At 37.7% G+C, this 25881-nt stretch overlaps 1 protein-coding gene across 1 annotated transcript in view; it reads right to left on the bottom strand.

Annotated features, from left to right (window-relative positions):
• NF1 (neurofibromin 1) overlaps window positions 1-25881 on the bottom strand; it is a 153417-nt gene that overhangs the window by 24018 nt on the left and 103518 nt on the right. The window contains exons 19-32 of the mRNA XM_011937627.1: window positions 24981-25321; window positions 22009-22211; window positions 17895-18088; window positions 16484-16624; window positions 16043-16322; window positions 15378-15592; window positions 15087-15148; window positions 14821-14935; window positions 14163-14264; window positions 12332-12472; window positions 8655-8781; window positions 6042-6173; window positions 4988-5123; window positions 2546-2703 (exon numbers count right to left, since the gene is read on the bottom strand). Of these exons, the coding sequence (XP_011793017.1) occupies window positions 2546-2703; window positions 4988-5123; window positions 6042-6173; window positions 8655-8781; window positions 12332-12472; window positions 14163-14264; window positions 14821-14935; window positions 15087-15148; window positions 15378-15592; window positions 16043-16322; window positions 16484-16624; window positions 17895-18088; window positions 22009-22211; window positions 24981-25321 (2347 nt within the window). The remainder of the gene's footprint in view (window positions 1-2545; window positions 2704-4987; window positions 5124-6041; window positions 6174-8654; window positions 8782-12331; window positions 12473-14162; window positions 14265-14820; window positions 14936-15086; window positions 15149-15377; window positions 15593-16042; window positions 16323-16483; window positions 16625-17894; window positions 18089-22008; window positions 22212-24980; window positions 25322-25881) is intronic.

Genomic DNA, 25881 nt, shown 5'->3' with positions numbered 1-25881 from the left:
TCAAACAATCCTCCTGCCTTGGCCTCCTGAGTTCCTGGGACTACAGGTGCGTACCATTATGCCCAGCTCCAAACCTGCTGGTTCTTCTCCATTCTACTTCAGAAACCTACTCCAAACCTGATTTTTTTTTTTTTTGAGACAGGGTCTGACTATGCTGCCCAGGTCAGCCTCAAACAATCCTCCTGCCTTGGCCTCCTGAGTTCCTGGGACTACAGGTGCGTACCATTATGCCCAGCTCCAAACCTGCTGGTTCTTCTCCATTCTCTCATTGCACCTGCCTTAGTGTGGGGCCCACACCATTTTTTTTTTTTTTTTTACTTGGACTGCTATATCAATTTTATTAAATCGTTCCCTTGCTAAAAATCTGTTCTTGTCTCTCCACATTGCTGCTAGAAAAACTTGGCGAAAATTAAAATTTGGTCATGTTCTTCCCCTACTTAAATACCTCAGCTGAACGCGTGATAAGGGGAAAATCTCTTATCATGGCACACAGTCGTTTCCAATTGAGTTCTAATCCTTCTTCTCATCTCATTTCCTACCCCATTCCCCATGACGCCATGATGTATCATGTTGCTTTCCTGCCTTTTCTTTACTCTTGCTATTCCCCACTGCCCTTAAACATATACCCCTACTTATCCTGTTGTCTATTTAGCAAGCATATATTAAATCTTTAGGACACAGCTCAAATGTTATCTCCTCTCCGCAGTTTTTTTTTTTCTTCTAATTTCCCCAGATCTCTAGTTTCCTCCATTAAGACGTATCATTGTAATGGCACCTGGAATTGCTGTTGTGATTGGCTGATTATAAGTCTTGGACACAAATTACAAACTCTTCCAGGGCAGTTACCATATCTTTTTCACTTAGTACATGGGTTGAATGAATTCAATACTACATTTTTTTCTGAGGTTAGTTTTTCATTTACAACTTCATTGGCATGAAAATCCAGAATTACAAAACACAAAGTAACCAGGAAACTCCTAAAAGATTACTTATGGCAAGGTACTAACAGACGGGAACTCAAACAACAGTAACACACCTATGTGGCTAGTAACCGTGATTGACATTCACGGTTTCTATTTCTTTCATGGTTTACTGGCAGGTTATTTATGTTACAATTAGTTGTTTGTTCACTAATTTCCTTATGAACACAAACATTCTTTTAATGTCTAAAGATATTAAATATGTTTGCATGGATAACTGAAATCTGTTGAACTATTCACAGTGTTGGCCACGGAAATATAGATCGCAATGTATTCCAGTAACAATTACAATTTTACCCAATGGAACAGAAGAACATCTCTGCATTTCCTCTGAGCAGCAATGTAAGATCAGTGTTTTTGTTTGTTTGGAGTCAGGGTCTCACTCTGTCACCCAGGCTAGAGTGCAGTGGTGCAATCTTGGCTCACTGCTACCCCTGCCTCCTGGGCTCAAGTGATCTTCGTGAGTAGCTGGGACTACAGGTGTTTGTCACCATGCCTAGCTAAGTTTTGTATTTTTTGTAGAGATGGGTTTTGTCATGTTGCCCAGGCTGGTCTTGAACTCCTGGACTCAAGCAATCCTCCCACCTGAGTCCCCCGAAGTACTGGGATTACTGGTGTGAGCCACTGCATCTGGCCTACCGGGTTTTTTCATTCATTTACTTTCAGTTACTAAAATGGAAATGAGTCTCGCAGCGTTTTAGGTGTACTTCTCAGAGACAAAAATTCTATAAATGTTGATGTAACTGAGCAATCTTAATTTCAAGAATCCTATCTTCTGGCCGGGCAAGGTGGCTCATGCCTGTAATCTCAGCACTTTGGGAGGCCGAGGAGGGCGGATCACCTGAGGTCAGGAGTTCAAGACTAGCCTGGCCAACATGGGGAAATCTCATCTCTACTAAAAATACAAAAATTAGCCAGATGTGGTGATGTGTGCCTGTAATCCCAGCTACTAGGGAGGCTGAGGCAGGAGAATTGCTTGAACCTGGGAGGCAGAGGTTGCAGTGAGCTGAGATTGAACCACTGCACTCCAGCCTGGGTGAACACAAGACTCCATCTCAAAAAAAAAAAAAAAAAAAAAAGAATCCTATTTTCTTTCAATAATTGAAAAACATGTCTTACTGTCTTTTCAAAGAAAGCATGGCAAATAGTACTATTATAGCTTCATACCATATTCACATATTCTCTCAGATGATAATTTGGGGAAGTATTACAGTATATCATTAAATCCCCTGAGTGCAGCAAGACTCTTGCTTTCTTATAGGTGTTTATCTAATATGTCTCAGGGTTCCATTCCCTGCTGACCAGCCAAGGCAAAACAGAATAAGGAGAGTCACAATAGTTAGTCTAAGATGCAGAAAAAACTGTTTCAAGGCCCCATTCTCATTTCTCTATCTCAACTTATAATGCTTAACTGATCTATCAAACTCTCTTTTAAATGGCATCAAAAACTTTGCTACATTGAGATGGAAAATTAGGATAATCTTGCAATTTCAAATAATTTTCCAAGAGTAAAAATATCTATTTTTTTAAATAATAAAAAAACTACATAATTTAGATAAACTAACCAAGCAACTTCTTAGTGTTGGCCTGAGAAGGCTGCCCCATGTCCAAGCTCATGGATTTCCTGGCTCGGGGACTGGTCTGGCCGACAGTTGGATAGGTGGCTGCAAGGTATCCTTCAGAACCTTTGGGAGAGGACCATGGCTGAGTCTCCTTTAGTGTCCTGAGAGATTAAAACAATAGAGAAAAATTAATTAACATGGTGACAAATACAACCATTGTTTGCTCCTTCCAAGTGGCTGTCCTATTTCCTAACAACAGCAATCAATCAATTTTAAAACTGCACTTTAAAGGGTTTTAGGGTACAAACTCTTGTTGTATCCCCAGGAATTATCAACTTTCTTGCCATAGTATCTTGTACCTAGTACATTTGGTGAGTACTGAATCACCAAATGCTGAGCCAAAAGAACTGTACTGCAATTGTTAAAAGCTGACAAATAAAAAGGTATAGCAACAGGGGTGTCCAATCTTTTAGCTTCCCTGGGCCACAGTGGAATTAGAACAATATTCCCGGCCACACATAAAATACACTAACACTAACTACAGATGATGAGCTTAAAAAAAAAAAAAAAGTGCAAAAAAAAAATCTCGTAATGTTTTAAGAAACTTTACAAATTTGTGTTGGGCTGCATTCAAAGCCCTCTGGGGCTGGGTGCAGCCTGCGGGACATGGGTTTGACAAGCTTGGTGTACAACATTATGTTTTTTTGTTTGTTTTTGAGGCGGAGTCTCGCTTTGTCGCCCGGACTGGAGTGCAGTGGCGCGATCTGGGCTCACTGCAAGCTCCGCCTCCCGGGTTTACACCATTCTCCTGCCTCAGCCTCCCGAGGAGCTGGGACTACAGGCGCCCGCCACCTCACCCAGCTAGTTTTTTGTATTTTTTAGTAGAGAGGGGGTTTCACCGTGTTAGCCAGGATGGTCTCGATCTCCTGACCTCGTGATCCGCCCGTCTCGGCCTCCCAAAGTGCTGGGATTACAGGCTTGAGCCACCGCGCCCGGCCAACATTATGTTTTAAAATACGTTTACATTAGCTGGGCGCTGTGGCTCATGCCTGTAATCCCAGCACTTTGGGAGGCAAGGCGGGTGGATCATCTGAGGTCAGGAGCTCAAGACCAGCTTGCCCAACATGGTGAAACCCCATCTCTACAAAAATACAAAAAATAGCTGGGCATGGTGGTGCGCACCTATAATTTCAGCTACTCAGGAGGATGAGGCAGGAGAATCACTTGAACCCAGGAGGCGGAGGTTGTAGTGAGCTGAGATTGTGCCACTGCACTCCAGGCTACGCGACAGAGTGAGACTCTGTCTCAAAGAAAATTAATAAATAAAAATAAAAATAAATAAAATATGTTACACATTGTAGAATGGCTAAATCAAGCTAATTAACATATGTGTTACCTCATATATTTATCTTTTGTGGTGAGAATACTTAAAATCTACTCTTGTAGCAATTTTCAAGTATAAAATACATTGTTATTAACTGTAGTTATGTTGATAAAAGACCTTGAACTTATTGCACTGATTTTTTTTTAAATCAGAAAAAATCAAGTCTATACAGGCAACTGTTTAAAAACCAAGAAAATCAGACATTAATTTATAGTTTTGATAGAGGAACACAGGCAAACTCTTTTACCCTTTCTATAACAAAAAGGGCATATCTCAAAGGAATATAATAATGGGACTGAGAAAAGTAAGACTATTGAATACCAAGTATGTTTGAAAAATTTTTGCATACATTGTTAGAATCTTAAGGAAATTGTTTAAGTCTTTTTATCAAAAAGCAGGATGTTGATAAATGGAATGATATGAGTTTTGCGAACAGAAGATAACTTTTCTACGTTCAACACTGTCCCTAAACCTTAAAGAAATTTTTTTAATTGAAAATACAGAAAAATCCCCCAATGATGCCATTTTCATGAAATTTCTCCAAATTATACTGAAAAATATATTACCCAAAACCATGTATAACAGATATAATTTTGACCATCTAAATCTACATTATAGAAAACTTTTAAATAACATTAGTGTGATATGAGTAAATACAACAAACGTGTTAGCATGTCTGTATTTTTACTAATCTGTATAGATTCGTTCTCTATCCAAGCACGTAATGTGTTGTTTATATTTTGCGTTAGATTTTTTCCCCAGGCCCTTCCCCCACAACCTAATATTTTAAAGAGCGTCTCTTTTCATTGTTCAATTGGTCTGTGCTTCAGAGGCAAACTAATGTTAACATTAGCACAATTAGACTGGAAGAATAACTTTCCTACTAACCCACATAAAATACTACACATTTATAAAATGAGTTTTGACTTACACACTCTTCCTAGGCCATCTCTAGATTTCTCCCATATTACCTTCTAGATTACTCTGCTGCTTGCCTACATTAGTTGGAAAATTGAAACTTGATTACCATTATGTAATTATAGGAGAGTAAATCCACTTACCTATAGGTAGGATCACCGTGATGAATGGGATATGTATCCATAGGAACATTTTCCATTGAAATATCAGTAAGAAGAAGTGACTTTCTATGTTTTAGGCTGCAGCGACTTCGAACTTCTTCAGACACTGTAAGTAAAGCTAAAAGGAAAATGGTGGTAGGTTAAAAAAATTTAACAAATTACAAGTGTGACTTAAAACAGGATGAACTTACAGTCTCCTAAAGAGAATACCTGTTAAATGTACACATATTTTGGAAGACTATGAAAACATGAAATATACAAAGAGATTTAATAAGCATCTTTTATTTTCCAAGTGCTTTAATGTACATTTGATTTTAACAAACACAAAGTAGGCAGGGCAGGTATTATTAAGTTGAGTGAGAAAAAATGCGGAGGTGTTAAATGATTTGCTCAACGTGATATGGTTCAAACAAAAAAGCTGAACAAACAGAAGTCTGTGAAACTGAGAATCAGCACTTTCCATCAAACAACTACATTCAAGAATTGTACATAAGTGCTAACTGTTGCTGAGTAGAGAAACAAAAATCAGATAAGAGCAAACAGGAAGCTTTAATGGAATGGTGGGGATAGGGCAGACATTCCAGATAAAATCACATAAGGAATGAATACTGAAGAGGCAGTCACTTGTAGGAGATGGCAAGTAGATTAGCTTAAAATAGCTCATCCATTTGGAGTGGTAATAAAAAATGAAGCTCATGAAATTTGGAGAAAGATAACAGAACTGAGAAGGCTATTTAAGGGCCCAGGATGCTAGACTGAAGCATTCAGATTTTGTGACGGATAACAGAGAGCCACTGTTGTGTCTTGAACCAAAGATGACCAAGGGAACACATTTCAGATTTTAATGGGAATTAAATTTATTCCTACAGAAAAATGTTCTGGCAAAACTCTCCAAAATTTTAATCACTAAAGGACTAGATTGTGAACTTTCTACTCTGCCAAGCAACTGCCAAAAAACCTATAGGTATTTGCACTTTTTGGGTGATCCTTACATACAGCTGTAGCAAGATTAATTTTGTTTCTTTTGTGTTTTTACCTGCTAAGTAGGCCACACTCTGTGTATTCACTTCAAATTTGTCACAATTTCTGTGTTTGTTAACCAGAGTTAGTAGTGTATGTAAAATTCTGACTGTTCTTGCAACAATGGCAGGTGAAGGATGCCTGTACCCTACAAACAAACAAACAAACAAACAAGAATTAATTTTTTGAACAAGTATCTGCTGAGGTCTTCTTCCCTGACTAACAACTCTGCAAGGAAAAGAAGTATAACTCCTACTTTCCAAGAATAGCCATTTGGGAAGGTAAAACATACATCTGTGAATGTGAATAATTAACTATGTATAAGATTAAGTACCAAAAATGTGTAGAATATAATATTGCCTGGAACTCTATAGTACACCAGGAAGAGGAAAATTAAAAAACATGATAGTCTTTCAGATCTTCTATTCCCTAAAGCAGCACAGGGATTAAAAAAAATCTATGTATTAGAATTCTCCTTAAGATTTCTTTTGAAAATAGAGTTATTTTACAAAAACACTTTTAATTAAAAGAAAACCTGATGACATAGGAAGTATATGCTCTAACAGCCCAAAAAATAGCGTTGATTAGAGGATAAATTTGATCTTTGGCCAGCTTTTAATCATTAATGCTACCCCCATTTAAAAATAGGTGATTTGAACATGGAGAGTATCTGGTATTCTTTTCTTGTCTTTTAAGACAGTCTCACTCTGTCACACAGGCTAGAGTGCAGTGGTAGCATCTTGGCTTACTGCAACCTCTGCCTCCCAGGTTCAAGCAATTCTTGTGCCTCAGCCTCCTGAGTGGCTGGAACTACAGGTGTGCACCACCTCACCTGGCTAATTTTTGCATTTTTAGTAGAGATGGGGTTTCACCATGTTGGCCAGGCTGGTCTTGAACTCTTGGCCTCAAGTAATCCGCCTGCCTTGGCCTCCCAAAGTGTTGGGATTACAGGCGTGAGCCGCTGTGCCCAGCCTGGTATTCTTCTAGATATAAAGAATAAGTAAGCACTTTATTAGCCCAGTTGCAATTACTTATCTTGGTATCCTTTAGTAAGTGTAGTATTTTTTGAGAAATCCCTACTGACCTTAGAGATTAACACTGTGAATATTTTTTGTAGAAATTTCCTAAGAAAGTGAAATCAAATGCATACATTCATAGTAGTGGGTGTATGCATCTCTCTCTCTCTCTCATAAAAACTGGGGGAATCTCCATGGTCCCTCAAGCCTAAGATTTAAATTGATACAAAATTGTTGACTCAAGCTATAGCTTGAATCTCTATTGTGGCCAAATCCACTGCTGAGACCACTGGGGTTCATGCCAGCTCCTTCTCCCAGGTCTAACTTTACCCTGCTTTGCTTCTGACCCACCACATGCTGTTCCTATTAACTGCAGTCTGTGGCCATGACTGCCCCATGTTAATGAACCAAAGTTAACAAGCTGTGAAGTCAGCAATGGGGAGTAAAACCAGGTTAGGAAGTGAATGAGCTGGCTCTGAGGAATAGCTGGAGATCACTGGCTATAAGCAATATAGAAAGGGGTGAGGATAGGGTACCAGAAAGGTAAGATACAATGGTATAAAATAATAGTATTAATCAACAGTAAACTATAAACAGGTTGAAGAAAATCTGTGATCAAATCTCTTAACATTTTCTAATATAAATTATTCAAATAACACTCAGTGATTTGCAGTCTGTTTTATTTTAAAAATCAGTAAGATACTTAGGTATTGTTATTATTAATAATAATACAGCTATTCTAAGACTCAGTATGTAGGTTTTTTAGGAATCAACTCTGTGGTCTTTTTTTTTGAGGCAGGGTCTCACTCTGTCACCCGGGCTGGAGTGTAGTAGCATGATCATGGCCCACTGCAGACTTGACCTCCTGGGCTCAAGTGATTCTCCCTCCTCAGCCTCCCAAGTAGCTGGGACTATAGGCATGTGCCACTGCACCTGGCTAATGTTTTGTATTTTTTGTTGAAAGGGGGTTTCACCATATTGCCCAGGCTGGTCTCGAACTCCTGAGCTCAAGACTTGATGCTTCTGCTTTGGCCTCCCAGAGTGTTGGGACTACAGGTTTGAGCCACCATACCCAGCCAGAATAAACTCTTGGTTTTTCAGGCAAATATCATATTTGATATGGAAATGAGGCTCTCATAAAACACATATTGAACAAAACACAACTCATTAGGACAGATACAGTTTGCATTTATTTATTTATTTATTGAGACAAAGTCTCACTCTGTTACCTAGGCTGAGTGCAGTGGTGTGATCATGGCTCACTGTAGCCTCGACTTCCCAGGCTCAAGCAATCCTTCCATCTACGCCTCCTAAGTAGCTGGGACTACAAGCACGTGCCATCGTGTCTGGCTAATTTTTAAATTTTCTGTAGAGATGAAGTCTCACTATGTTGCCCAGGCTGGTCTCAAACTCCTAGCCTCAAGTGATCCTCCTGCCTCAGCCTCCTGAAGTGTTGGTATTACAGACGTAAGCCACCACGCCCAGCCTAGTTTGCATTTAAAGTAAGACATATGGGCTAACTTACTTCAATTTATTTCAAGTAATCACTTACTCAAATTACTTCTGGTTTCTTAATACTATTTCATAAAAATATTCTAACATAAGGCTTTTACCTTTTAAAAGGTGTCCAACCAATGCAAAGTTAAAGTTAGAGTTGAAATTGAGTCCAACAAAATGATCCATTTGCTTGCAGTGCCACTCCAGAGGATTCCGGATTGCCATAAATACTTCCTCTGGACTCTATTAAAGATAATCATGAGACGGTTGATGAGGTTCACACAGCAGCTTTCTTTAAAGGCTCATTTAATTGGTTTTTGTGCTCAAAGGTATGACAAGATAAGTAATCCTTTCAATCTGAGAGAAATTACTTTCAGTTGACTGCAGAAAAACCACAGAACATTTTAGCTACTACAAATTAACTGGTGCAAGACAGTCAAACATATGAATAAGAAGATGGTGGAAGATGAAATCACTTTTATTTACAATACAAAATAAATGTCAATTTACATCCTGGTGACTTTTAACATGCTTATTAACTCTTGATGCCTAGCATCATAAAGGCACCAGAATCAATATTAGCGCCTGCTACTGGGCTGTTCTGAAGATGAAAATACCGAGGCAGATGCCCCATTTGCAATGCTCCATTTGCAAATACTCTTTTTTTTGAGACGGAGTCTCACTCTGCTGCCCCAGCTGGAGTGCAGTGGCACTATCTTGGCTCACTGCAACCTCCTGGGTTCAAGTGATCCTCCCACCTCAGCCTCCCAGGTCACTGGAATTACAAACACGTGCCACCCTGGCTAATTTTTGTATTTTTAGTAGAGACAGGGTTTCACAATGTTGGCCAGGCTGGTCTCGAACTCCTGACCTGAAGTGATCCTCCCAACTCGGCCTCCCAGAGTGCTGGAATTACAAGCATGAGCCACTGCACCCGGCCAATCTGCAAATATTCTTTTTTTTTGAGACGGAGTCTCGCTCTGTCACCCAGGCTGGAGTGCAGTGGCCGGATCTCAGCTCACTGCAAGCTCTGCCTCCCGGGTTCCCGCCATTCTCCTGCCTCAGCCTCCCAAGTAGCTGGGACTACAGGCGCCGCCACCTCGCCCGGCTAGTTTTTTTTTTTTTGTATTTTTTTTAGTAGAGATGAGGTTTCACCGTGTTAGCCAGGATGGTCTCGATCTCCTGACCTCGTGATCTGCCCGTCTCGGCCTCCCAAAGTGCTGGGATTACAGGCTTGAGCCACCGCGCCCGGCCCAAATATTCTTAACATATAAATAGCCAACAACTAGATATCACTGACCACCATTGTCCCAAAATAGTTCTAGAAAAAGGGCAATGAGAATTAGGAAAGAGGAGTTCTAGTCCCAAAACAGATGTACAAACATGGGCAAGTGACTTAACTTCTTAGTTCCTTTCTAATTTGCAAAATGGAGGTCTGATTAATAAACTCCATAAGACCTCCTACCCCTAAAATTTTGTGTCCATATATCTCAGACCCATAGCTGTTCCAGGTTCACACTACATCTGGTAGTCTGAACTAATAATGTTTAGACCAAGTATCTTTACACTTAAAACCATAATCCTGTTCTTTCTACCCACAGTTCAGTTAATTTCACTTCAGGCCAATCTCATTGTATATACACATTCTTTTAAAAACATTCCCCTCTTTTCTCCTAGACGCTTCCCATTTTTATCCAAAGACAAAAGGGACATAATTTCATACTATTTTATTCTCTCCTCTATTCTCTATGAACTAAAATCCAACCCCAATCAAATCTCCATTTTACAAATTAGAAAGGAACTAAGAAGTAACTTGTGTAGGGAGACCCCTGAAACTATTGCTACAGAATCAAAGAGGAAATGCTCCTGATTATTGTAAATACAAAATTGTATGCAGGATTGTGTACAGACAATGCCAGGATCGACTGCCAGAATGAGCCAACAGCATGTGATGTACTTTCCCCCTGCAGAGAGCCTATGAACAGACGTGCAGTCAGTCAGGGAGGTTTCACATCACCAAGATTCCTATCCCAGAAAAGCAGATGTTCATAGCTCTGGGAATGGAATGCGACCCTTGTGGAGAGCCTATAAACAGACGCATGAGGGGTGCCTGTTCATATGGATAAGATAGGGCTAAAATGCCCTCATCTTGCCACAGCTCTTCTAGGCCTCTTTAGGGTTAAGGCATACTCCCTTCTGAGAATTTCTGGTTTAACAGGTTGTCTAGCTTCATGTCCTGTTTCTATGGATTGTTTGTAACCAGCTTTTGCTGCAACTGTTACTGCTGATTAATATCTTACTAATCAGAGGTTATGGAGAGACTGTGCTTCTGTTTTAAGGCTCTGTTAGAAATTACTGATGCACATACTGTATTATAAATTCTTATCTCTGTATACTGTACTTCTGTATATAGATACTATGTTAAAAGAATTACTTTCACCCCATGTGACCATCTCACCTCATAATCAAATGACCCTAAATCCCTCACTAACCTACCCCTGCCCTCACTAAACTTAATAACAAATGCTGGTACATCCAGTGCATTGATGGCATCACAGGACCAGAAGGTGGTTGACCCCCCTGGACCCAGCTTTCACTATCTTGTGTGTGTCTATTATTTCTCGACCTGCCAATCTGCCTGGGAACAAAGAGCGAGCCCCGTTGTACTGCAGGCTGCTGGCCAGATCCCACAACAAACTTGCCCATGTTCATATATACACACACACACACACACACGCATGTGCACACACACACGCATACACACACACCATTAGCACTCCTCCTAACATTTATTAACCTTAATTGGAGTTAGATTTTATATATATATTTTATATATACACACACACACATTCATATATGTATGCACATACATTACATATATATGTGTGTGTATAATATATGTATACACACATTTTTTTTTTGGAGACAGGGTCGCGCTCTGTTGCCCAAACTGGAGTGCAGTGGTGTGATCTCAGCTCATTGCAAGCTCTGCTTCCCAGACTCAAGCAATCCTCCTACCTCACCTCCCAAGTAGCTGGGATTACAGATGCATGCTACCATGCCCCGCTAATTTTTGCCTTTTTTGTAGAGATGGGGTTTTGCCATGTTGCCCAGGCTGGTCTCTAACTCCTGAGCTCAACTGATCCACCTGACTTGGCCTCTCAAAGTGCTGGGATTACAGGTGTGAGCCACAATTGCTGGCCACTAATGGTATATTTTAAAGTAAGATTAGACAGAAGGAAAAAACTAGTAAAATTAAGTACCCAAAAGTTTCCTTTAGACTCTCCAGTTTCCTTATCTACTATGAATTATACCTATTTTTCATTAAGTGGCATTATTAAGTAAAAATAAGATTACTTTTATATTATTTCTTCACTTGTGAAACAGGTGGCAGAGAATGCTAACCTTTACCTTAAGGTTATGAAAATTAAAAATAATAGTGCTTAGCATACAGCCTGGCATGGTAGCTATTAATATTATTATTATGTATTATTTATCCTCATTCTGTAAGGATAATCATGTATTATTTATCCTTATTCTGGAATTCTACTAGTATTAGGCCAGTACTTTTTTTTTGGTTTTTTTTTTGCTATTTTTATATAAAAAAATATGCATTCGAGTTTACATAGTTCTTTATGAGCTGGTAAGGAAATATACTCACAATAAGTTACATTATAGAAATTTATATTTAAGTTATGGACTTCTTGTGATTTTAAAAGAATAGCAACAATAAAAGATGGAAGAGTATTCTAAATTTGAGTAATCTAGGAACCTCAAGGGAAAGCTTGCTTACCTTGTCATTGAATATACGGAGACTATCTAAAGTATGCAGGTTTTGTTCAAGAAGTGCGGTGCCTGCTGAATACAAGTTGACTTCATCAAGCTGCAGCACAGCCACAGCTACCCAAAAGAGGGCTTTGTGCAGAGGTGAGTCCTGGCAAAGGAGACATGTTTGAGGCTAGTAAGATGAATCATGACGTAGTCTCTTTCAAAACACACTGCAGTAAAAAAGCAGCTTATCTTCCTAAATTACTCATGTTTTCTCTTTTGGGGAAGATAAAGATACAGGTAAGCTCTTCACCTTTCCATATGAATAACTAAAGACACTGTTAGCTGGACTGAGAACATTACTTAGCACCTCCTTTGACTTCTTCCTGTTCTTTGACTTCTAAATCCAGTCACCAAGGTTTGTCGATTCTTCTAGAGTAGTCTCTTTTGTATCTGTCATTTCTTTCTTATTGCTAATGACGTTACCACATGCCAACCTTCTTTATTATAAAGGTGGATTCTTTTTACCTCAGTTTCTCCCTACTCCAATCCGCTGTGCACACTATCACCAGGATCTAAGTCCTGCTTTCATCACATGACTTGTCTGCTTAAAAACTGTACATTTCCAAACTCTTTTCTGAACAATGCTGAATATGAGATGAGGTCTATCCAGTCCTCATAACTTTCCCTCTCTTGATTCCTTTGAAAAGTTTCTCCATTACAACTAGAATGTTCTACCTACCTTCCCTCCATTGTCCCGGCATTCTTGTGCAGCTCTCTCCCCTTCTCTCTACCTACATTAACTCCTATGTTTCCCTTTAACTTTAGTTTAAACTCTGTCTTTTCAACTTCTTGTCACTGTTAACCAGTATGGTAATCTCTTGCTGCTCCGAATTAAAAGCATGTATTATTGGCAATCCTTATTTAGCACTGTGATATTAGGGAAAATACATGGACTTTAGAGTCAAATAGTATCACATTAGAATCATGGTTCTTTTATTAGGTATGTGACCTTGGGCAAGTTATTTAGCCCTTCTGAGCTCATTTTCACTTATAAGATGGGGACCCGAGAACCATTTTGTATAATACAAAATTAGGATGTTTGTAGACAAACCAGGAATATAACAGGTATTTATTTCTCTGTTATCTCTCCCAAGTCTGGCATACCTTTGTACTCAAATCACAGAATTAAACTACTTTAGAACTGGAGGGTAACACCATGCCATTATCTAATCTAACATTTTTCATTTTATTAATACGAAAACATGATGTCCAGATATATTAAATATAAAAATGGGTTAAGCTCAGACCATCCTAAAACAGTGGCCACATCATTTTACTCCTTTTAAATATCATCTTCATTTGGCACCCAAACTCTTATGATGATCAAGTATACTTCTCTCAGTTCTAATTTCTCCATAGTAACAATCACTAATATACTATGTATTTGGTTTACTTTATTATCCACTCACTCCCCAACCTCCACACCCACCCCAGAAAGTAAGCTCCATGAAAGCAGTGAGTTTTATGGGCTTTGTTAGTACTCTATCTTTAGCACCTAAAACAGTCCTTGGCAATAGCAGACAATCAATACTTATAAGATAAAATAATTAAGAATATATACCTATCTTTCCTTTAGCACTGATGAGACAAAAAACTTATAAGCATTTGAGAACATACTAGCCATACTTACTCTTCTTCTAATATAACTACTTCAAACAACTAAGAGGTTCTACTTTAACTATAGCTTTTTCTTTATAACTTATTCTCATCTTATGTTCTAAACTCTTTGAAAGAAAGTAACATTCAACACTGATACCCAAAATGAATGTGCTCATTTTCTGTACAGTAATTACCTTATTAAGAAGTGGCTGTAATTTGGTTAATGCTATTACTGTAGCTTCTATCAGAACTTGACTGTTGTAAGTATCAGGTCCTTTTAAGCAACTCTCAAGTGCCTTTTAGGAAAACAGAATTTTTTATTTTACTTTCATTGAAATAAAACATTAACTCCTAAACTGAATCTCAGAATGAATTCAGGAACATTTACTTATTTAATAAATGCTGGAATGATTTCTAATGCTATGGTGATCTTCGTAGCTAGCTTAATGTACATTTGTTTTCTTATGTTTTGATATTTCTACATTGTAAGAGTCAGACATTATGATAGTAATTACAAATTAAATAATTTTATACAAGGCTATAGTCTTACCATATAATTAAATACTTTGAAAACTGGTAAAAGACTAAGTGTACCTACTTAGCAAAAGAGGCAACATACTTCATTTTAAAGACATCTTCCTTATTGAAGTAATCAGAGTTTACAAATAAAGACAGCTTCTTTAGAGAAGACTTCAAATAATTACAATAAATAATCAAGATACATTTTAAAGGCTTAATAAGTAACATATATTTTATTGACCTCAAATTTAAATGTCTTTTAGAAAAATGAAAGATATGCTTTACAACTTGAGAACCATAAATATTTGGGAGAAGTAGGGGTGGAACAGGTACCTTGCTAAGAATACGGATAATCTGCTTTATCTGCCCATGAGACACTCGTTTGCTAATACACCCAAAGACAACAAGAGCTCTTGGTTGCAGGGATGGATTATATTGGAATGCAAATCTGCAATTAAAAGATCCACAGAACTTATAAAAACCTTTGTGTTTATATATACTAAATAATAAATTATAAATTATAATATTGATCATACAGTAACAGCTGTATTTTCAACAATACATATATTTTTACAACTTATATTTAATTTGGGACATACCTTTGAGCTAGTTCTGTCCACTGGTCCAGCCACTTGCACGTTGGAATATCTCTCATGCATGCCTAAAAAAGGGGATACTCTGAATACATATGTACATAAATGTTTTTAGAACTGTTAAATGTTTATTGTGATGTCATTAAGTGACCTGTTACCAATAACATAGTCCATCAAGTGTTTCATTTAAGCATTAAGTGCAAAATAGCACAATAAACCAGTATTTCTTCTATATAGTATTTACATATTTTTTAAAAAAGATTTTAACTTAGTTTCTTATCATTTTGCCTTCTCTACCTCCATGATCTCCAACAAAGCTTCTGTGACTGTTTCCAAGGATGTCAAAGCAAAAGTCTCTCTCTCATAGGAGCCAGGAGAGAATGACCTGTCCCGGTAACTGGAACGGAAGGCAATGACAGCAGCTGACTTGACTTTGCTAATGCCAAACAGCAAGTAAAATTTGGGTAATGAGAATTCTGTCAGACTGAGTCTCAAAACTTGCTTGGTCTCTTCTGTAAGAGAATAAAGGAACAAGTAAAGACAGAAAATATTACTTTTTAATTTCTAAAGTTCCATGCTTCATTTTGAATTTAGAAAATCTGAATACCATATAAAAATTACATAATCATGCTCCCTAAATCAAATCTCTAGATACATTGTATTAATGCTTCTTGCTTCATTTATCTACAAATTAGTGCTGGTAATGGAACACGGTCAACTGGCACTGAGTATTCTGCTTATGGGATAACTACAAGGGTCTACATGACAAGTATGCTTTACTATAGCTTGATATAGAATGGAAGTAATTTATTTTCTTTTTGGTAATATTGCATATCATTACCACAGGCTTAAATTAGCAACTTGGTGTTAGGGCACCAACATAAGTAAGATAATCCATATTGATCAGGTGAAGTAAAATGGAGAAAGGAACTGGTAAACACAAATTCCTTCCGAGAACTTACCACTAAAATGAAGCTGTGAACAAGTACACAGAGAGTGAATGATATTAATGACCAGTCCATGTGTGGAAGCTCTAAGGGAGAGCGGACCTGTGGCTACTAAGAAAGTAACAACGTGGAAGAGGTAGGGAAGATGAGCTGCCACATCAAGGGAATTGTTGAAGGACAGCATCAGCATGTAGCGTGCTAAAATAGCAATATCATCCCACATAAGATGTTGTTCTAAAGTAGGAGTTGGAGATAAGCATGTCTTGTCAATTATTTTGCACATCCTTCCAATAACCTGTAAAGAAGCAGGATTTTTTTTTTTTAAAAAAAAAACATGGGACTAAAAATTTTAGCACAAAAAAGTTCAGTTTAATTTAAAACTAATTACAAAACAAAAAACCTCCTGATGATAAAACAGATATACTATAGTACAGAGGGCAAAAGAAAAGTGATTACCTTGCTTGAAACCAATTTCACATTTCCAGAAGCCAAAGCTACAGCAGTATCTGCCATCACCTCAGCTTTTATTGATCCCAAGCCACCTGTTGCACTGGTTTTGATGAAACTGTCTAGTACAACATCAAGCAGATCTGTAATCTAGTTGAAGAAGGAAAATAACATGTTTTTAATCACTCTACCAATTTTTAATTTAAAAATATTCATTGGAACAGCCTAATCAATATGAAAATTCTATTTTACCTGAGGCCTCAAAAATACTAGATTTTATTTACAGACCTGTCAGTAAATACAATTTATTATAAAATATCCAGGAAAGGATGAGTATATTTATTTGATTCCTTCAGAGATTAAGAGATTGGCATTCAAAAATTTTAAAACTCTATCAATACTACCTTCAGTCACTTGCAAAGTATCTCTGTGCTTTTCTAAGACAGTAATGTAGGATCAATATAAAATAGTTATTTGAAAACACAGAGCTGGGTGCAGTGGCTCACGCTTGTAATCTCAGCACTTGGGGAGGCTGAGGCAGGTGGACTGCTTGAGGCCAGGAGTTCAAGGCCAGCCCGGGCAACATGGCAAAAACCCATCTCTACAAAAAAAAAAAAAAAATTAGCCAGGTGTGTTGGTGTGCACCTGTAGGCCCAGCTACTTGGGAGGATGAGGTGGAAGAGTCCCTTGAGCCTGGGAAGCAGAGGTTGCAATGAGCCGAAACTGCACTACTGCACTACTGCACTCCAGCCTGGGCAACAGAGTGAGACCCAGTTTCAAAAAAAATAAAATATAGGAAATGACATCAAGTACCAAGATGTTTTCTAGGGCTGTAACACTGGCTCTAAGGTTATTTCAAATTATTTGGAAGAGCAGCAGCAGTGTTTGAGTGAGGACATTATTTCCTTAATAGATTACTCTGAAGAAATGATATGCCTAATTCTTGTCAGATAAAAATAAAATTTACATTATATCCTATTTTAATACTGGCATCCTTATGTAGAACTATAAATGAAAGCAGATGTCCCAAATAGCATCAATAAGAAGAAACATCTCCTGACACCTTTGGAATGTAGAGAACTAGAATAAAGCACTATTTACTAGAAATGTCATCAGATTTCTACAATTCTATATAATATATATATATATAAGCTAGTTATTTGCACACACAGTCTATAATTATGCCAAGAAGGAGACTGTGCAAATCACTAGCTTTTCTCTGGCTCTGAGACATGCACTAGACATTTACAATTCTGAATCAGATGAAGAGCTGGGTGAGTGTCTACATGCTTTCTGAAGGAGGAAATTGTGCTTTCTACAACTCTATCTAGTATCTGGGGCAGTGCTTTGCCCAACATGGGCACCAGATAAATACCTGCATAAAGGAGATACTAGATAAATATTTGAGCAAACTCAATACCTGCCCAAGGCTTCCCCATATTTTTGCTTGAATAGATGGGTACATCTGTTTTTCATTGATGGTCATTGTTATCAGCTTGTCAAGAATAGCAGTAACTCTTTGTCGTTTGGCATCATCATTATGCTTGCAAAAACGAACTAGATTTGACAGCCATGGAGTCATGTATTCCAAACAAAGGTGTTTCAATTCAATACCTGGAAAAAAATACACTATTAGCATGTGATGGTCAATGAAAATCACATCAACAATTATTTAATATTAAGAATTCAGGGAAAAAACAGTAAAAGGTAAAGACCATTACCTAGAATCAGGCCTGGACAAAAGAGACTTGGCAAATATATTTTTGTAGAGGTGAAGAAAGAACAGTCCTTGAAGAAAGTAATTTTAAAAGCCAGTAAGCCAATTTTTGAAAAGTTTTATCTTATTTTCCTCCATTTTAGTCCTTTCTTCTTAAAAAGGTGTTTTATTCTCATTATAAAAGGAAAATGTGGTAATCACAGAAAGTTTGGTAAAAGGAAAGCATCACCACAAAAATGAAAACTGTATTAACATTGGTGTATCATCTCATCTCTCCTCAGGCTTTCAAATTTATGTAGAGTTAATGTACATTTATGTGTGTGTACATAGTATAATCCACTCCCACTCCCCCACAAAAACTGGGATTATGTTATACATGTACTATGCTCTGAATATTCTTTTCAGTGATTACACTTAGATTATTATTTTTTTTTGAGACAGAGTCTCGCTCTGTCACTCAGGCTGGAGTGCAGTGGCTTGATCTGGGCTCACTGCAATCTCCGCCTCCCAGGTTCACGCCATTCTCCTGCCTCAGCCTCCTGAGTAGCTGGGACTACAGGTGCCTGCCACCATGCCCAGCTAATTTTTTGTTTTCGTATTTTTAGTAGAGACAGAGGTGTCATCGTGTTAGCCAGGATTGGTCTCGATCTCCTGACCTCGTGATCCGCCCACCTTAGCCTCCCAAAGTGCTGGGATTACAGGAGTGAGCCACTGCGCCTGACGTATACTGAGATTGTTTATTCAACATTACAAATTCTGAGAACTTTTTTTTAACTTACTTGAAAAAGCTTCACATTTGTAAGACAAAAATTGTACAAAAATTTATACACTTTACCTAAAGTCTCAAAGAATTTTTAAAATTGTAAAATGTACACAACATAAAATTTACCATTTTAACTATTTTTAAATGTACATTTCCATGGCTTTACCCATTTTTAAGGGCACAGTTCAGTGGCATTGAGTACATTCAAATCATTGTGCAGCCATCACCACCATCGATCTCCAGAACCTTTTCATCTTTCAAACTGAAATTCTGTAACAAAGCCATTTTTTAATGGCTTCATATTATTGCATCAGATGGAGAACCAATAATTTAATCAATTCCTTATTCTTTGACTTTTGGCCTGTTCATTTTTTTGCTATTATAAATAATATCATATGAAGTTCTAAAGTAGGCAAAATAAATCTATGCAATAGAGGTCATAATAGTGTTTACTCTTGCTGAAGGGAGGGTACTGAGTATATCCCTCTGGATGCTGGAAATGTTCTGTCTTGATCTGGAGATACTTTCATGATGTAAAAGTTCATCAAGCTGTTGACTTAAGATCTTGCACTTTACTGATAAGATATACCCTCAATTAAAAAATCTACGTAAAAATAATGCTATAATAAACATCAACATTATTTAGGATAAACGCTAAAAAGCAGAATTATGAGGACAAAAGGTATGAGTAGTCTTAAGGTCTTGTTATCCACTTCCAAATGCCTTTCTAGAAAAATTGCCCCTACTCACAATTCCAGACCACCAGGAATAGATCTTAAAAAAAAAAAATCTTTGCCAAGCTGATAACTAAATATATTATCTCACTATTCTTTCAATTTGCTTTTATTAGTGAATTTCTTAAAATATAAATATATATTTTTTTGAGATGGGGGTCTCACTATGTTGTGCAGACTGGTTTCAAACTCCTGGGCTTAGCGATCCTCCTGAGTAGGTGGGATTATAGGCATGCGCCATAGTGCCTGGCTTTTTTCATTTTTTGTACAAATATTCTTTTTTAAAACATGATTCGTATGTTACTGTTAATCCACTTTTTATTAATCTGTAAGCACTCTTCATGATTAAGGATTTCATTCATTCATTCATTCATTTTGAGGCGGAGTCTCCCTCTGTTGCCCAGGCTGGAGTGCAGCGGAGTGATCTCGGCTCACCGCAACCTCCGCCTCCTGGGTTCAGGCGATTCTCCTGCCTCAGCCTCCTGAGTAGCTGGGACTACAGGCATGCACCACCAAGCCTGGCTAATTTTTGTATTTTTAGTAGAGAGGGGATTTCACCATATTGGCCAGGCTGGCCTCGAACTCCTGACCTTGTGATCCACCCACCTCGGCCTCCCAAAGTGCTGGGATTACAGGCATGAGCCACTGTGCCCAGCCGATTGAGGATATTAATCATTTATCATATTTGCTCCAAATGTATTTCCTAGTTTTTAATTATCTTCACTTGTGTTTATTTTTTAGTAGCTATGTTTTGAAGTTTTATGTAGTCAAATCTGTTCGCTATTTCCTTTGTTTCATTCTATCCCTTTTTTACTTCATATGTCCTTACTCATCTAGAAAGCAATTAAATATTCACTTGTTCCTCTTCTTTTTAAAATGGTTCCAAGCTTTTATATATAACTTTTAAAAATTTATTTATTTATTTTTTTAAATAGAGACAGGCTCTCACTCTGTCATACAGGCTGGAGTGCAGTGGTACAATGATAGCTCACTATAGCCCTGACCTCTGGGGCTCAAGCAATCCTCCAGGCACAATCCTCTTGCCTCAACCTCCCAAAGTGCTGGGATTACAGGCGTGAGCCACCACACACAGTCCTATTCAACTCTTAAATACAGGCAGAACACACTTGGTATCCTGTGGTGTACGGTGAAGATGAAGACCTAATTTAAGTCATTTCCCAACTTCATTTCTTAAATGACTTAATCTCTCCCGCATCAGTTTGTGATGCTTCTTTATCAATCTGTTTCTCTTAAACTGATCTGATGGCTGATTCTTGCACACGTATGTTTTAATTATTGTACTGCTATAAAGTGTTCAGACATCTGTACTATCAAGTCTCAAGTCTCCTTTCAATATTTTCTTAGCTATTTTTGCACTTTTATGTAGAATTTAGAATCATTTAAGCTCTATCTCCATTCTCAATCCTCAAATCCCATGGTTATTTTGATGAAATTACATTAAATTTGTAATAATCTGGGAGGAACTGTTCATGCGGGAACACAATATGCCTTTACATTCACTCAAATCTTTTCTCATATTAATATTTATCACTAAAGTTTATACTTTCCTTGTTTTGTCTGTCCTACACATTTTTTTGGTTAGGGTTATATTCCTACATCTCTTACCTGAAAAAGAGTCTTAGTGAATTGCTGAAGCTTTTAATTATCTAATATAGAAAAATCAAGAAATATGTTTGAATGCAGAAAAAAAAGTTTTACGTATCACTGGGAAAGGAAAGGGAAGAAAAGGTCAGGAAATATGCTGGGAGAAGATCAACGTCTATAAAGCGATTGGATATAAAGATGGACAAATATAAAGAGTGGATGTTAAATTTATGAGACTTAGTTAATACCACGTCAGAACTGACTCTGGGCCCTGTATTATGTGCCACTGTGCTTGCTCTCCATGAACTGTACATGTACAATAAAATCATTGTTCAAAGTCAACCTGAAGAAAAGAGAAAATGATTAGTTCTCTAAAATTAAGGAGGCAGCATGGATACTTATGTGAACTTTTCTGCAAAGAAGAGAAATGCTGAAGCTACTTAAACTGTAACAGTGAAGAAAAGCAGTGGTCCAGAGGTGTGTAAAGTACCAAACTCTTGCCACTTTCCTTTTATTGTCAGAATTTTGGTGGATTTCTCAATGTGGCCTATCAAAAAGTTCCTTCAGTTACAGGGTACCACAGATATAAAATCGGAAGAGGAAAAAAAGTAAAAATATAAGTGAAAGGCTTCACTGGCAATTTCTGAAATGAAAGGGTTTTCTTTGAATTCTCTTAGAATAATTGTTAGTATTAAAGAAAATTATCATTACTTACTAGATTTGCTAAATCCAGAAATACACTCTTCCAAAAATTCTAACGTGAGGTGTGGCTCATTGGCTGCCAGTGTCTTACTAATAGAGACAATAAAGAGGGTGTTGTTGGCAGGGATACATAAACCTGATGTCTCTAGTAACTGGCCCTCGATTTTTAAATTAAAGGTACAAGTTAAGGCACACAGAAGATTATAGGCAGCTGACCTGGAAGAAAACACAAATGAAGTTGTTTTAAAACGTATTTTTCCTTATAGTTGCAAAATTTTTTCATAACATACAATTTGTGATTCTATTACAAAGTATGATCAACTATTTTTAAGTTTTATGATCAATTAGAAATAAGATGTTATAATTCCACAGTAAAACCAAAATACCCCTTAATCATTTAGGGATTTTATAAAAAGGGAGATACTTGATATAACCATAAGAGCACTGTGAGGCTCCTATGACAGAGAGGCGGGGTGCAGGCTTTCCTAAAATAAATCTCACTGGGACATAAAATATGAAAGGACTTATGGTCCTAAGGTGGATCAATAGAAATTAAGTCAGAATAAGGCACACAATACATTTTTAGTAAAGCCAAAACTCAAATTCTGGTTCCCTTTCCCACTAGATCCAGTTATAATGGGGAGCGTAAGGACAGGTATCAGATGGCCCTTCCCTTCATCAAATTAGAATGTGAAAATCTTTAATCAGGGTCTGCTGAACTTCTTTCTGGGTGTCCTAAAAGTTACCCTACAAACTGACGGTTAAAAACAAAATTAACTTATAATTAAGTCCTCCCATTTTTCCCTCTATGACCTCATTACATCATATACAACCACCAATATCGAAAAAAAACTGTAATATCCAGTTTTCATTGAGACCAAATATCACTTACAAATATCTGAAAATATATTTAAGCAATTTAGGAGACAGCCTAAAAGACTGAGACTCAATTTAAAAATTTTAATTTTCTCCCCTGTCCAGTAAAGGAAATAGTTTGCTCAGTAAACGTCAGGTTTTCCTTACCTCTGAATGTTTATCATGCTACTGTATTTATGCAACAACCATATAGGAGAACAAAGCCACTAGAATTTAAGTCTGCCTAAAGGCTTTTTCTCTGGGGTGACATGCTTCAGCAAAAAGCAGAAGTTGTAAGAGATTGCTTTAGGTCACTAGAGAAGAATACAAGTTTACCCAGGCTAATAATTGTTAAAAGGTTGTCTATATTTTTCAATGAAGGTCTTTGAATTAGAAATTAAAGGCAGGCTTACAGCTCCATGTTCCTAAAATGTGAATATTAGTGTTATTGTTTCTAAGTTGATATATCTTTTTTCTTTTTTAAAAAAATTTTAGTCAGAGTCTCACTATGTTCCCCAGGCTGGTGTGCATTGGCTATTCACAGACATGATTATAGCACACTGCAGCCTTGAACTCCTGAGCTCAAACTGTCCTCCCGCCTCAGCCTCCTGAGTAGCTGGGACTACAGGTGTGTGCCACGGTGCTCAGCTTGTATCTTTTACTAATTCCCAGGAATTCTAAGTTATACAATTTTGACAAAACTTTTATCCTGTGTATTTCAACACTTATAAAGAATTGGACTTCCTCAACCCAGGATAGGTGTCACAGACACCTATGAGATAAAGGAAGCAAAGCATACACAAAATCTTGCAATTTCTAAAGCCCGTCCAAGTAAATAAATCTTGATTTTTTTTTTCTTTTTCCTTTTAAGTAAAGGAGAATTTGGAATCCTAAAAGGCCCACTATAAAACCTGGGCTATGTTATCCTCAGGGAAAATTTTCAGAAGAATTTACATCTGTAAAAAATCTTCAAAGTCTCAAGGTACTTGAGACAAATAATTATCCTAACTTGGTAAGGAGAGGTGCAAGGAGACGCTGGCAGGGAGGGAAAAGGTAAGATAAGAAAATACTACTTACTAAGTATAAACTATTTGCTAGGTTGCTATACTGTACTACTACACATACTATTTTTTAAGCTTTTGTAGGTATATGAGGAAGGCAATTAGCTTTATTTTACAAATGAGGAAACTAGATCTCTGAGAACTTCAGTATCTTGCTCAAAGTACATAGCTAGAAAGTGGCATATCTGTTCAAACCAAATCTACTCACTCCACAGCCATGCTCTTCTTTCCACATGCATATTCAAATTATTAAGCCTAAATGGAACCAATTACACTCTGCTCAGATGATGTATTTAAGATTTATTTTGAGAATTTTGTTAAGAGTGATGTAGGTGGAAAGTATGCAATACTGTTACCAAGTTATTGAACATTAGGCCTTCTTTTGTCAAACGATAATCTGACTTTTATTTATTTATTTATTTATTTATTTATTTATTTTTGAGGCGGAGTCTCGCTCTGTTGCCCGGACTGGAGTGCAGTGGCCGGATCTCAGCTCACTGCAAGCTCCGCCTCCCGGGTTTACGCCATTCTCCTGCCTCAGCCTCCGGAGTAGCTGGGACTACAGGCGCCCGCCACCTCGCCCGGCTAGTTTTTTTTGTATTTTTAGTAGAGACGGGGTTTCACCGTGTTAGCCAGGATGGTCTCGATCTCCTGACCTCGTGATCCGCCCGTCTCGGCCTCCCAAAGTGCTGGGATTACAGGCTGACTTGACTTTTAAACTAAATCGTGATATACTTCTGAAAATGGAAAAAAAAAATTAGAGGACTTAGAGGAGGAAAAACTTAATTTAGGATACTTTGGGGAAAAAAAAATCTGCTATGTCGTTTTGTTTTACATGAAAGTTTCCTGGAGAAACGACATATATTGGTTTAGTGTGAATCACCCTGTTTGGAATTCCACAGTTCATGTGAATACCCCACAACTTGATGATGTCACAGTGGTTAACCAACATTGCATATCTTCCAATTTACAATATTAAGGTAGAGGCTGTTTTAAAATTCGTTAAATGGTATCATTTTAAAAGTAACAAACCCCAAATAAAACTGAAGTGAATTTTTAAAAAACCTACCGTAAACTCGGGTCAGAACTGCCTAAATTAAGTAATGCGATATTGAGCAGTGTCCCAGGGACATCTTTTGGCCGAATCTTGGTGTGTTGGGGGATAGAGTCGGGCTGTGACAGCTCCCAGCGGGTCCGGATATGAATGATAGACTGGACAATGGCTTCACACTCCTGGTGCATGAAGGTGAGCGGTGTGCCCTGGTTTGCAATGGTTAAGGTGAACTGGTTCTCATCTACTAGGCAGATTTCTTCAATTTCCGAAGCATAATAGATGTCATTTAAAAAGACTGACTGTCCTAGGACTTTTGTTCGCTCTGCTGAGGTTACTTGGACAGCAGTAGAACCAACCTGGAAAGTGGTGGTGAGGGGGTGAAGTGGAGAAGAATTAAATTATTTTACATAAAATTCTAAAAGGCTCCAGAAACCAACCAACCAAACAAAACACTATGCCATTTAAGGAAGAGTTCCCACCATTGTATATTCAAATGGTTCAGTAATTGTTATGATAAATGTTCTCAAAATAAATAAACATTTACAAAATTTTTATTTTTTCTTTTTAAAAAGGTCAAGAATCTTATAGAATGCCGGGCGCAGTGGCTCATACCTATAATCCCAGCACTTTGGGAAGCTGAGGTGGGCAGATCACTTGAGGTCAGGAGTTCATGACCAGCCTGGCCAACAACTTCATCTCTACTAAAACTACCAAAACTAGCCTGCCGTGGTGGTGGGCACCTATAATCCCAGCTACTGGGGAGACTGAGGCAGGAGAATCACTTGAACCCGGGAGGCAGAGGTTGCAGTGAGCCAAGATCATGCCACTGCACTCCAGCCTAGGCGACAGAGTGAGATTCCATACCAAAAAAAAAAAAGAATCTTATAGAAAAGTACTGATTTTATCCTGAAGGTTC

The sequence above is a fragment of the Colobus angolensis genome, unplaced genomic scaffold (genome assembly GCF_000951035.1).
Source record: "Colobus angolensis palliatus isolate OR3802 unplaced genomic scaffold, Cang.pa_1.0 Scaffold167, whole genome shotgun sequence".
In the NCBI taxonomy this organism is placed as follows: domain Eukaryota; kingdom Metazoa; phylum Chordata; class Mammalia; order Primates; family Cercopithecidae; genus Colobus; species Colobus angolensis.
This window is presented reverse-complemented; position numbering and strand designations above follow the sequence as displayed.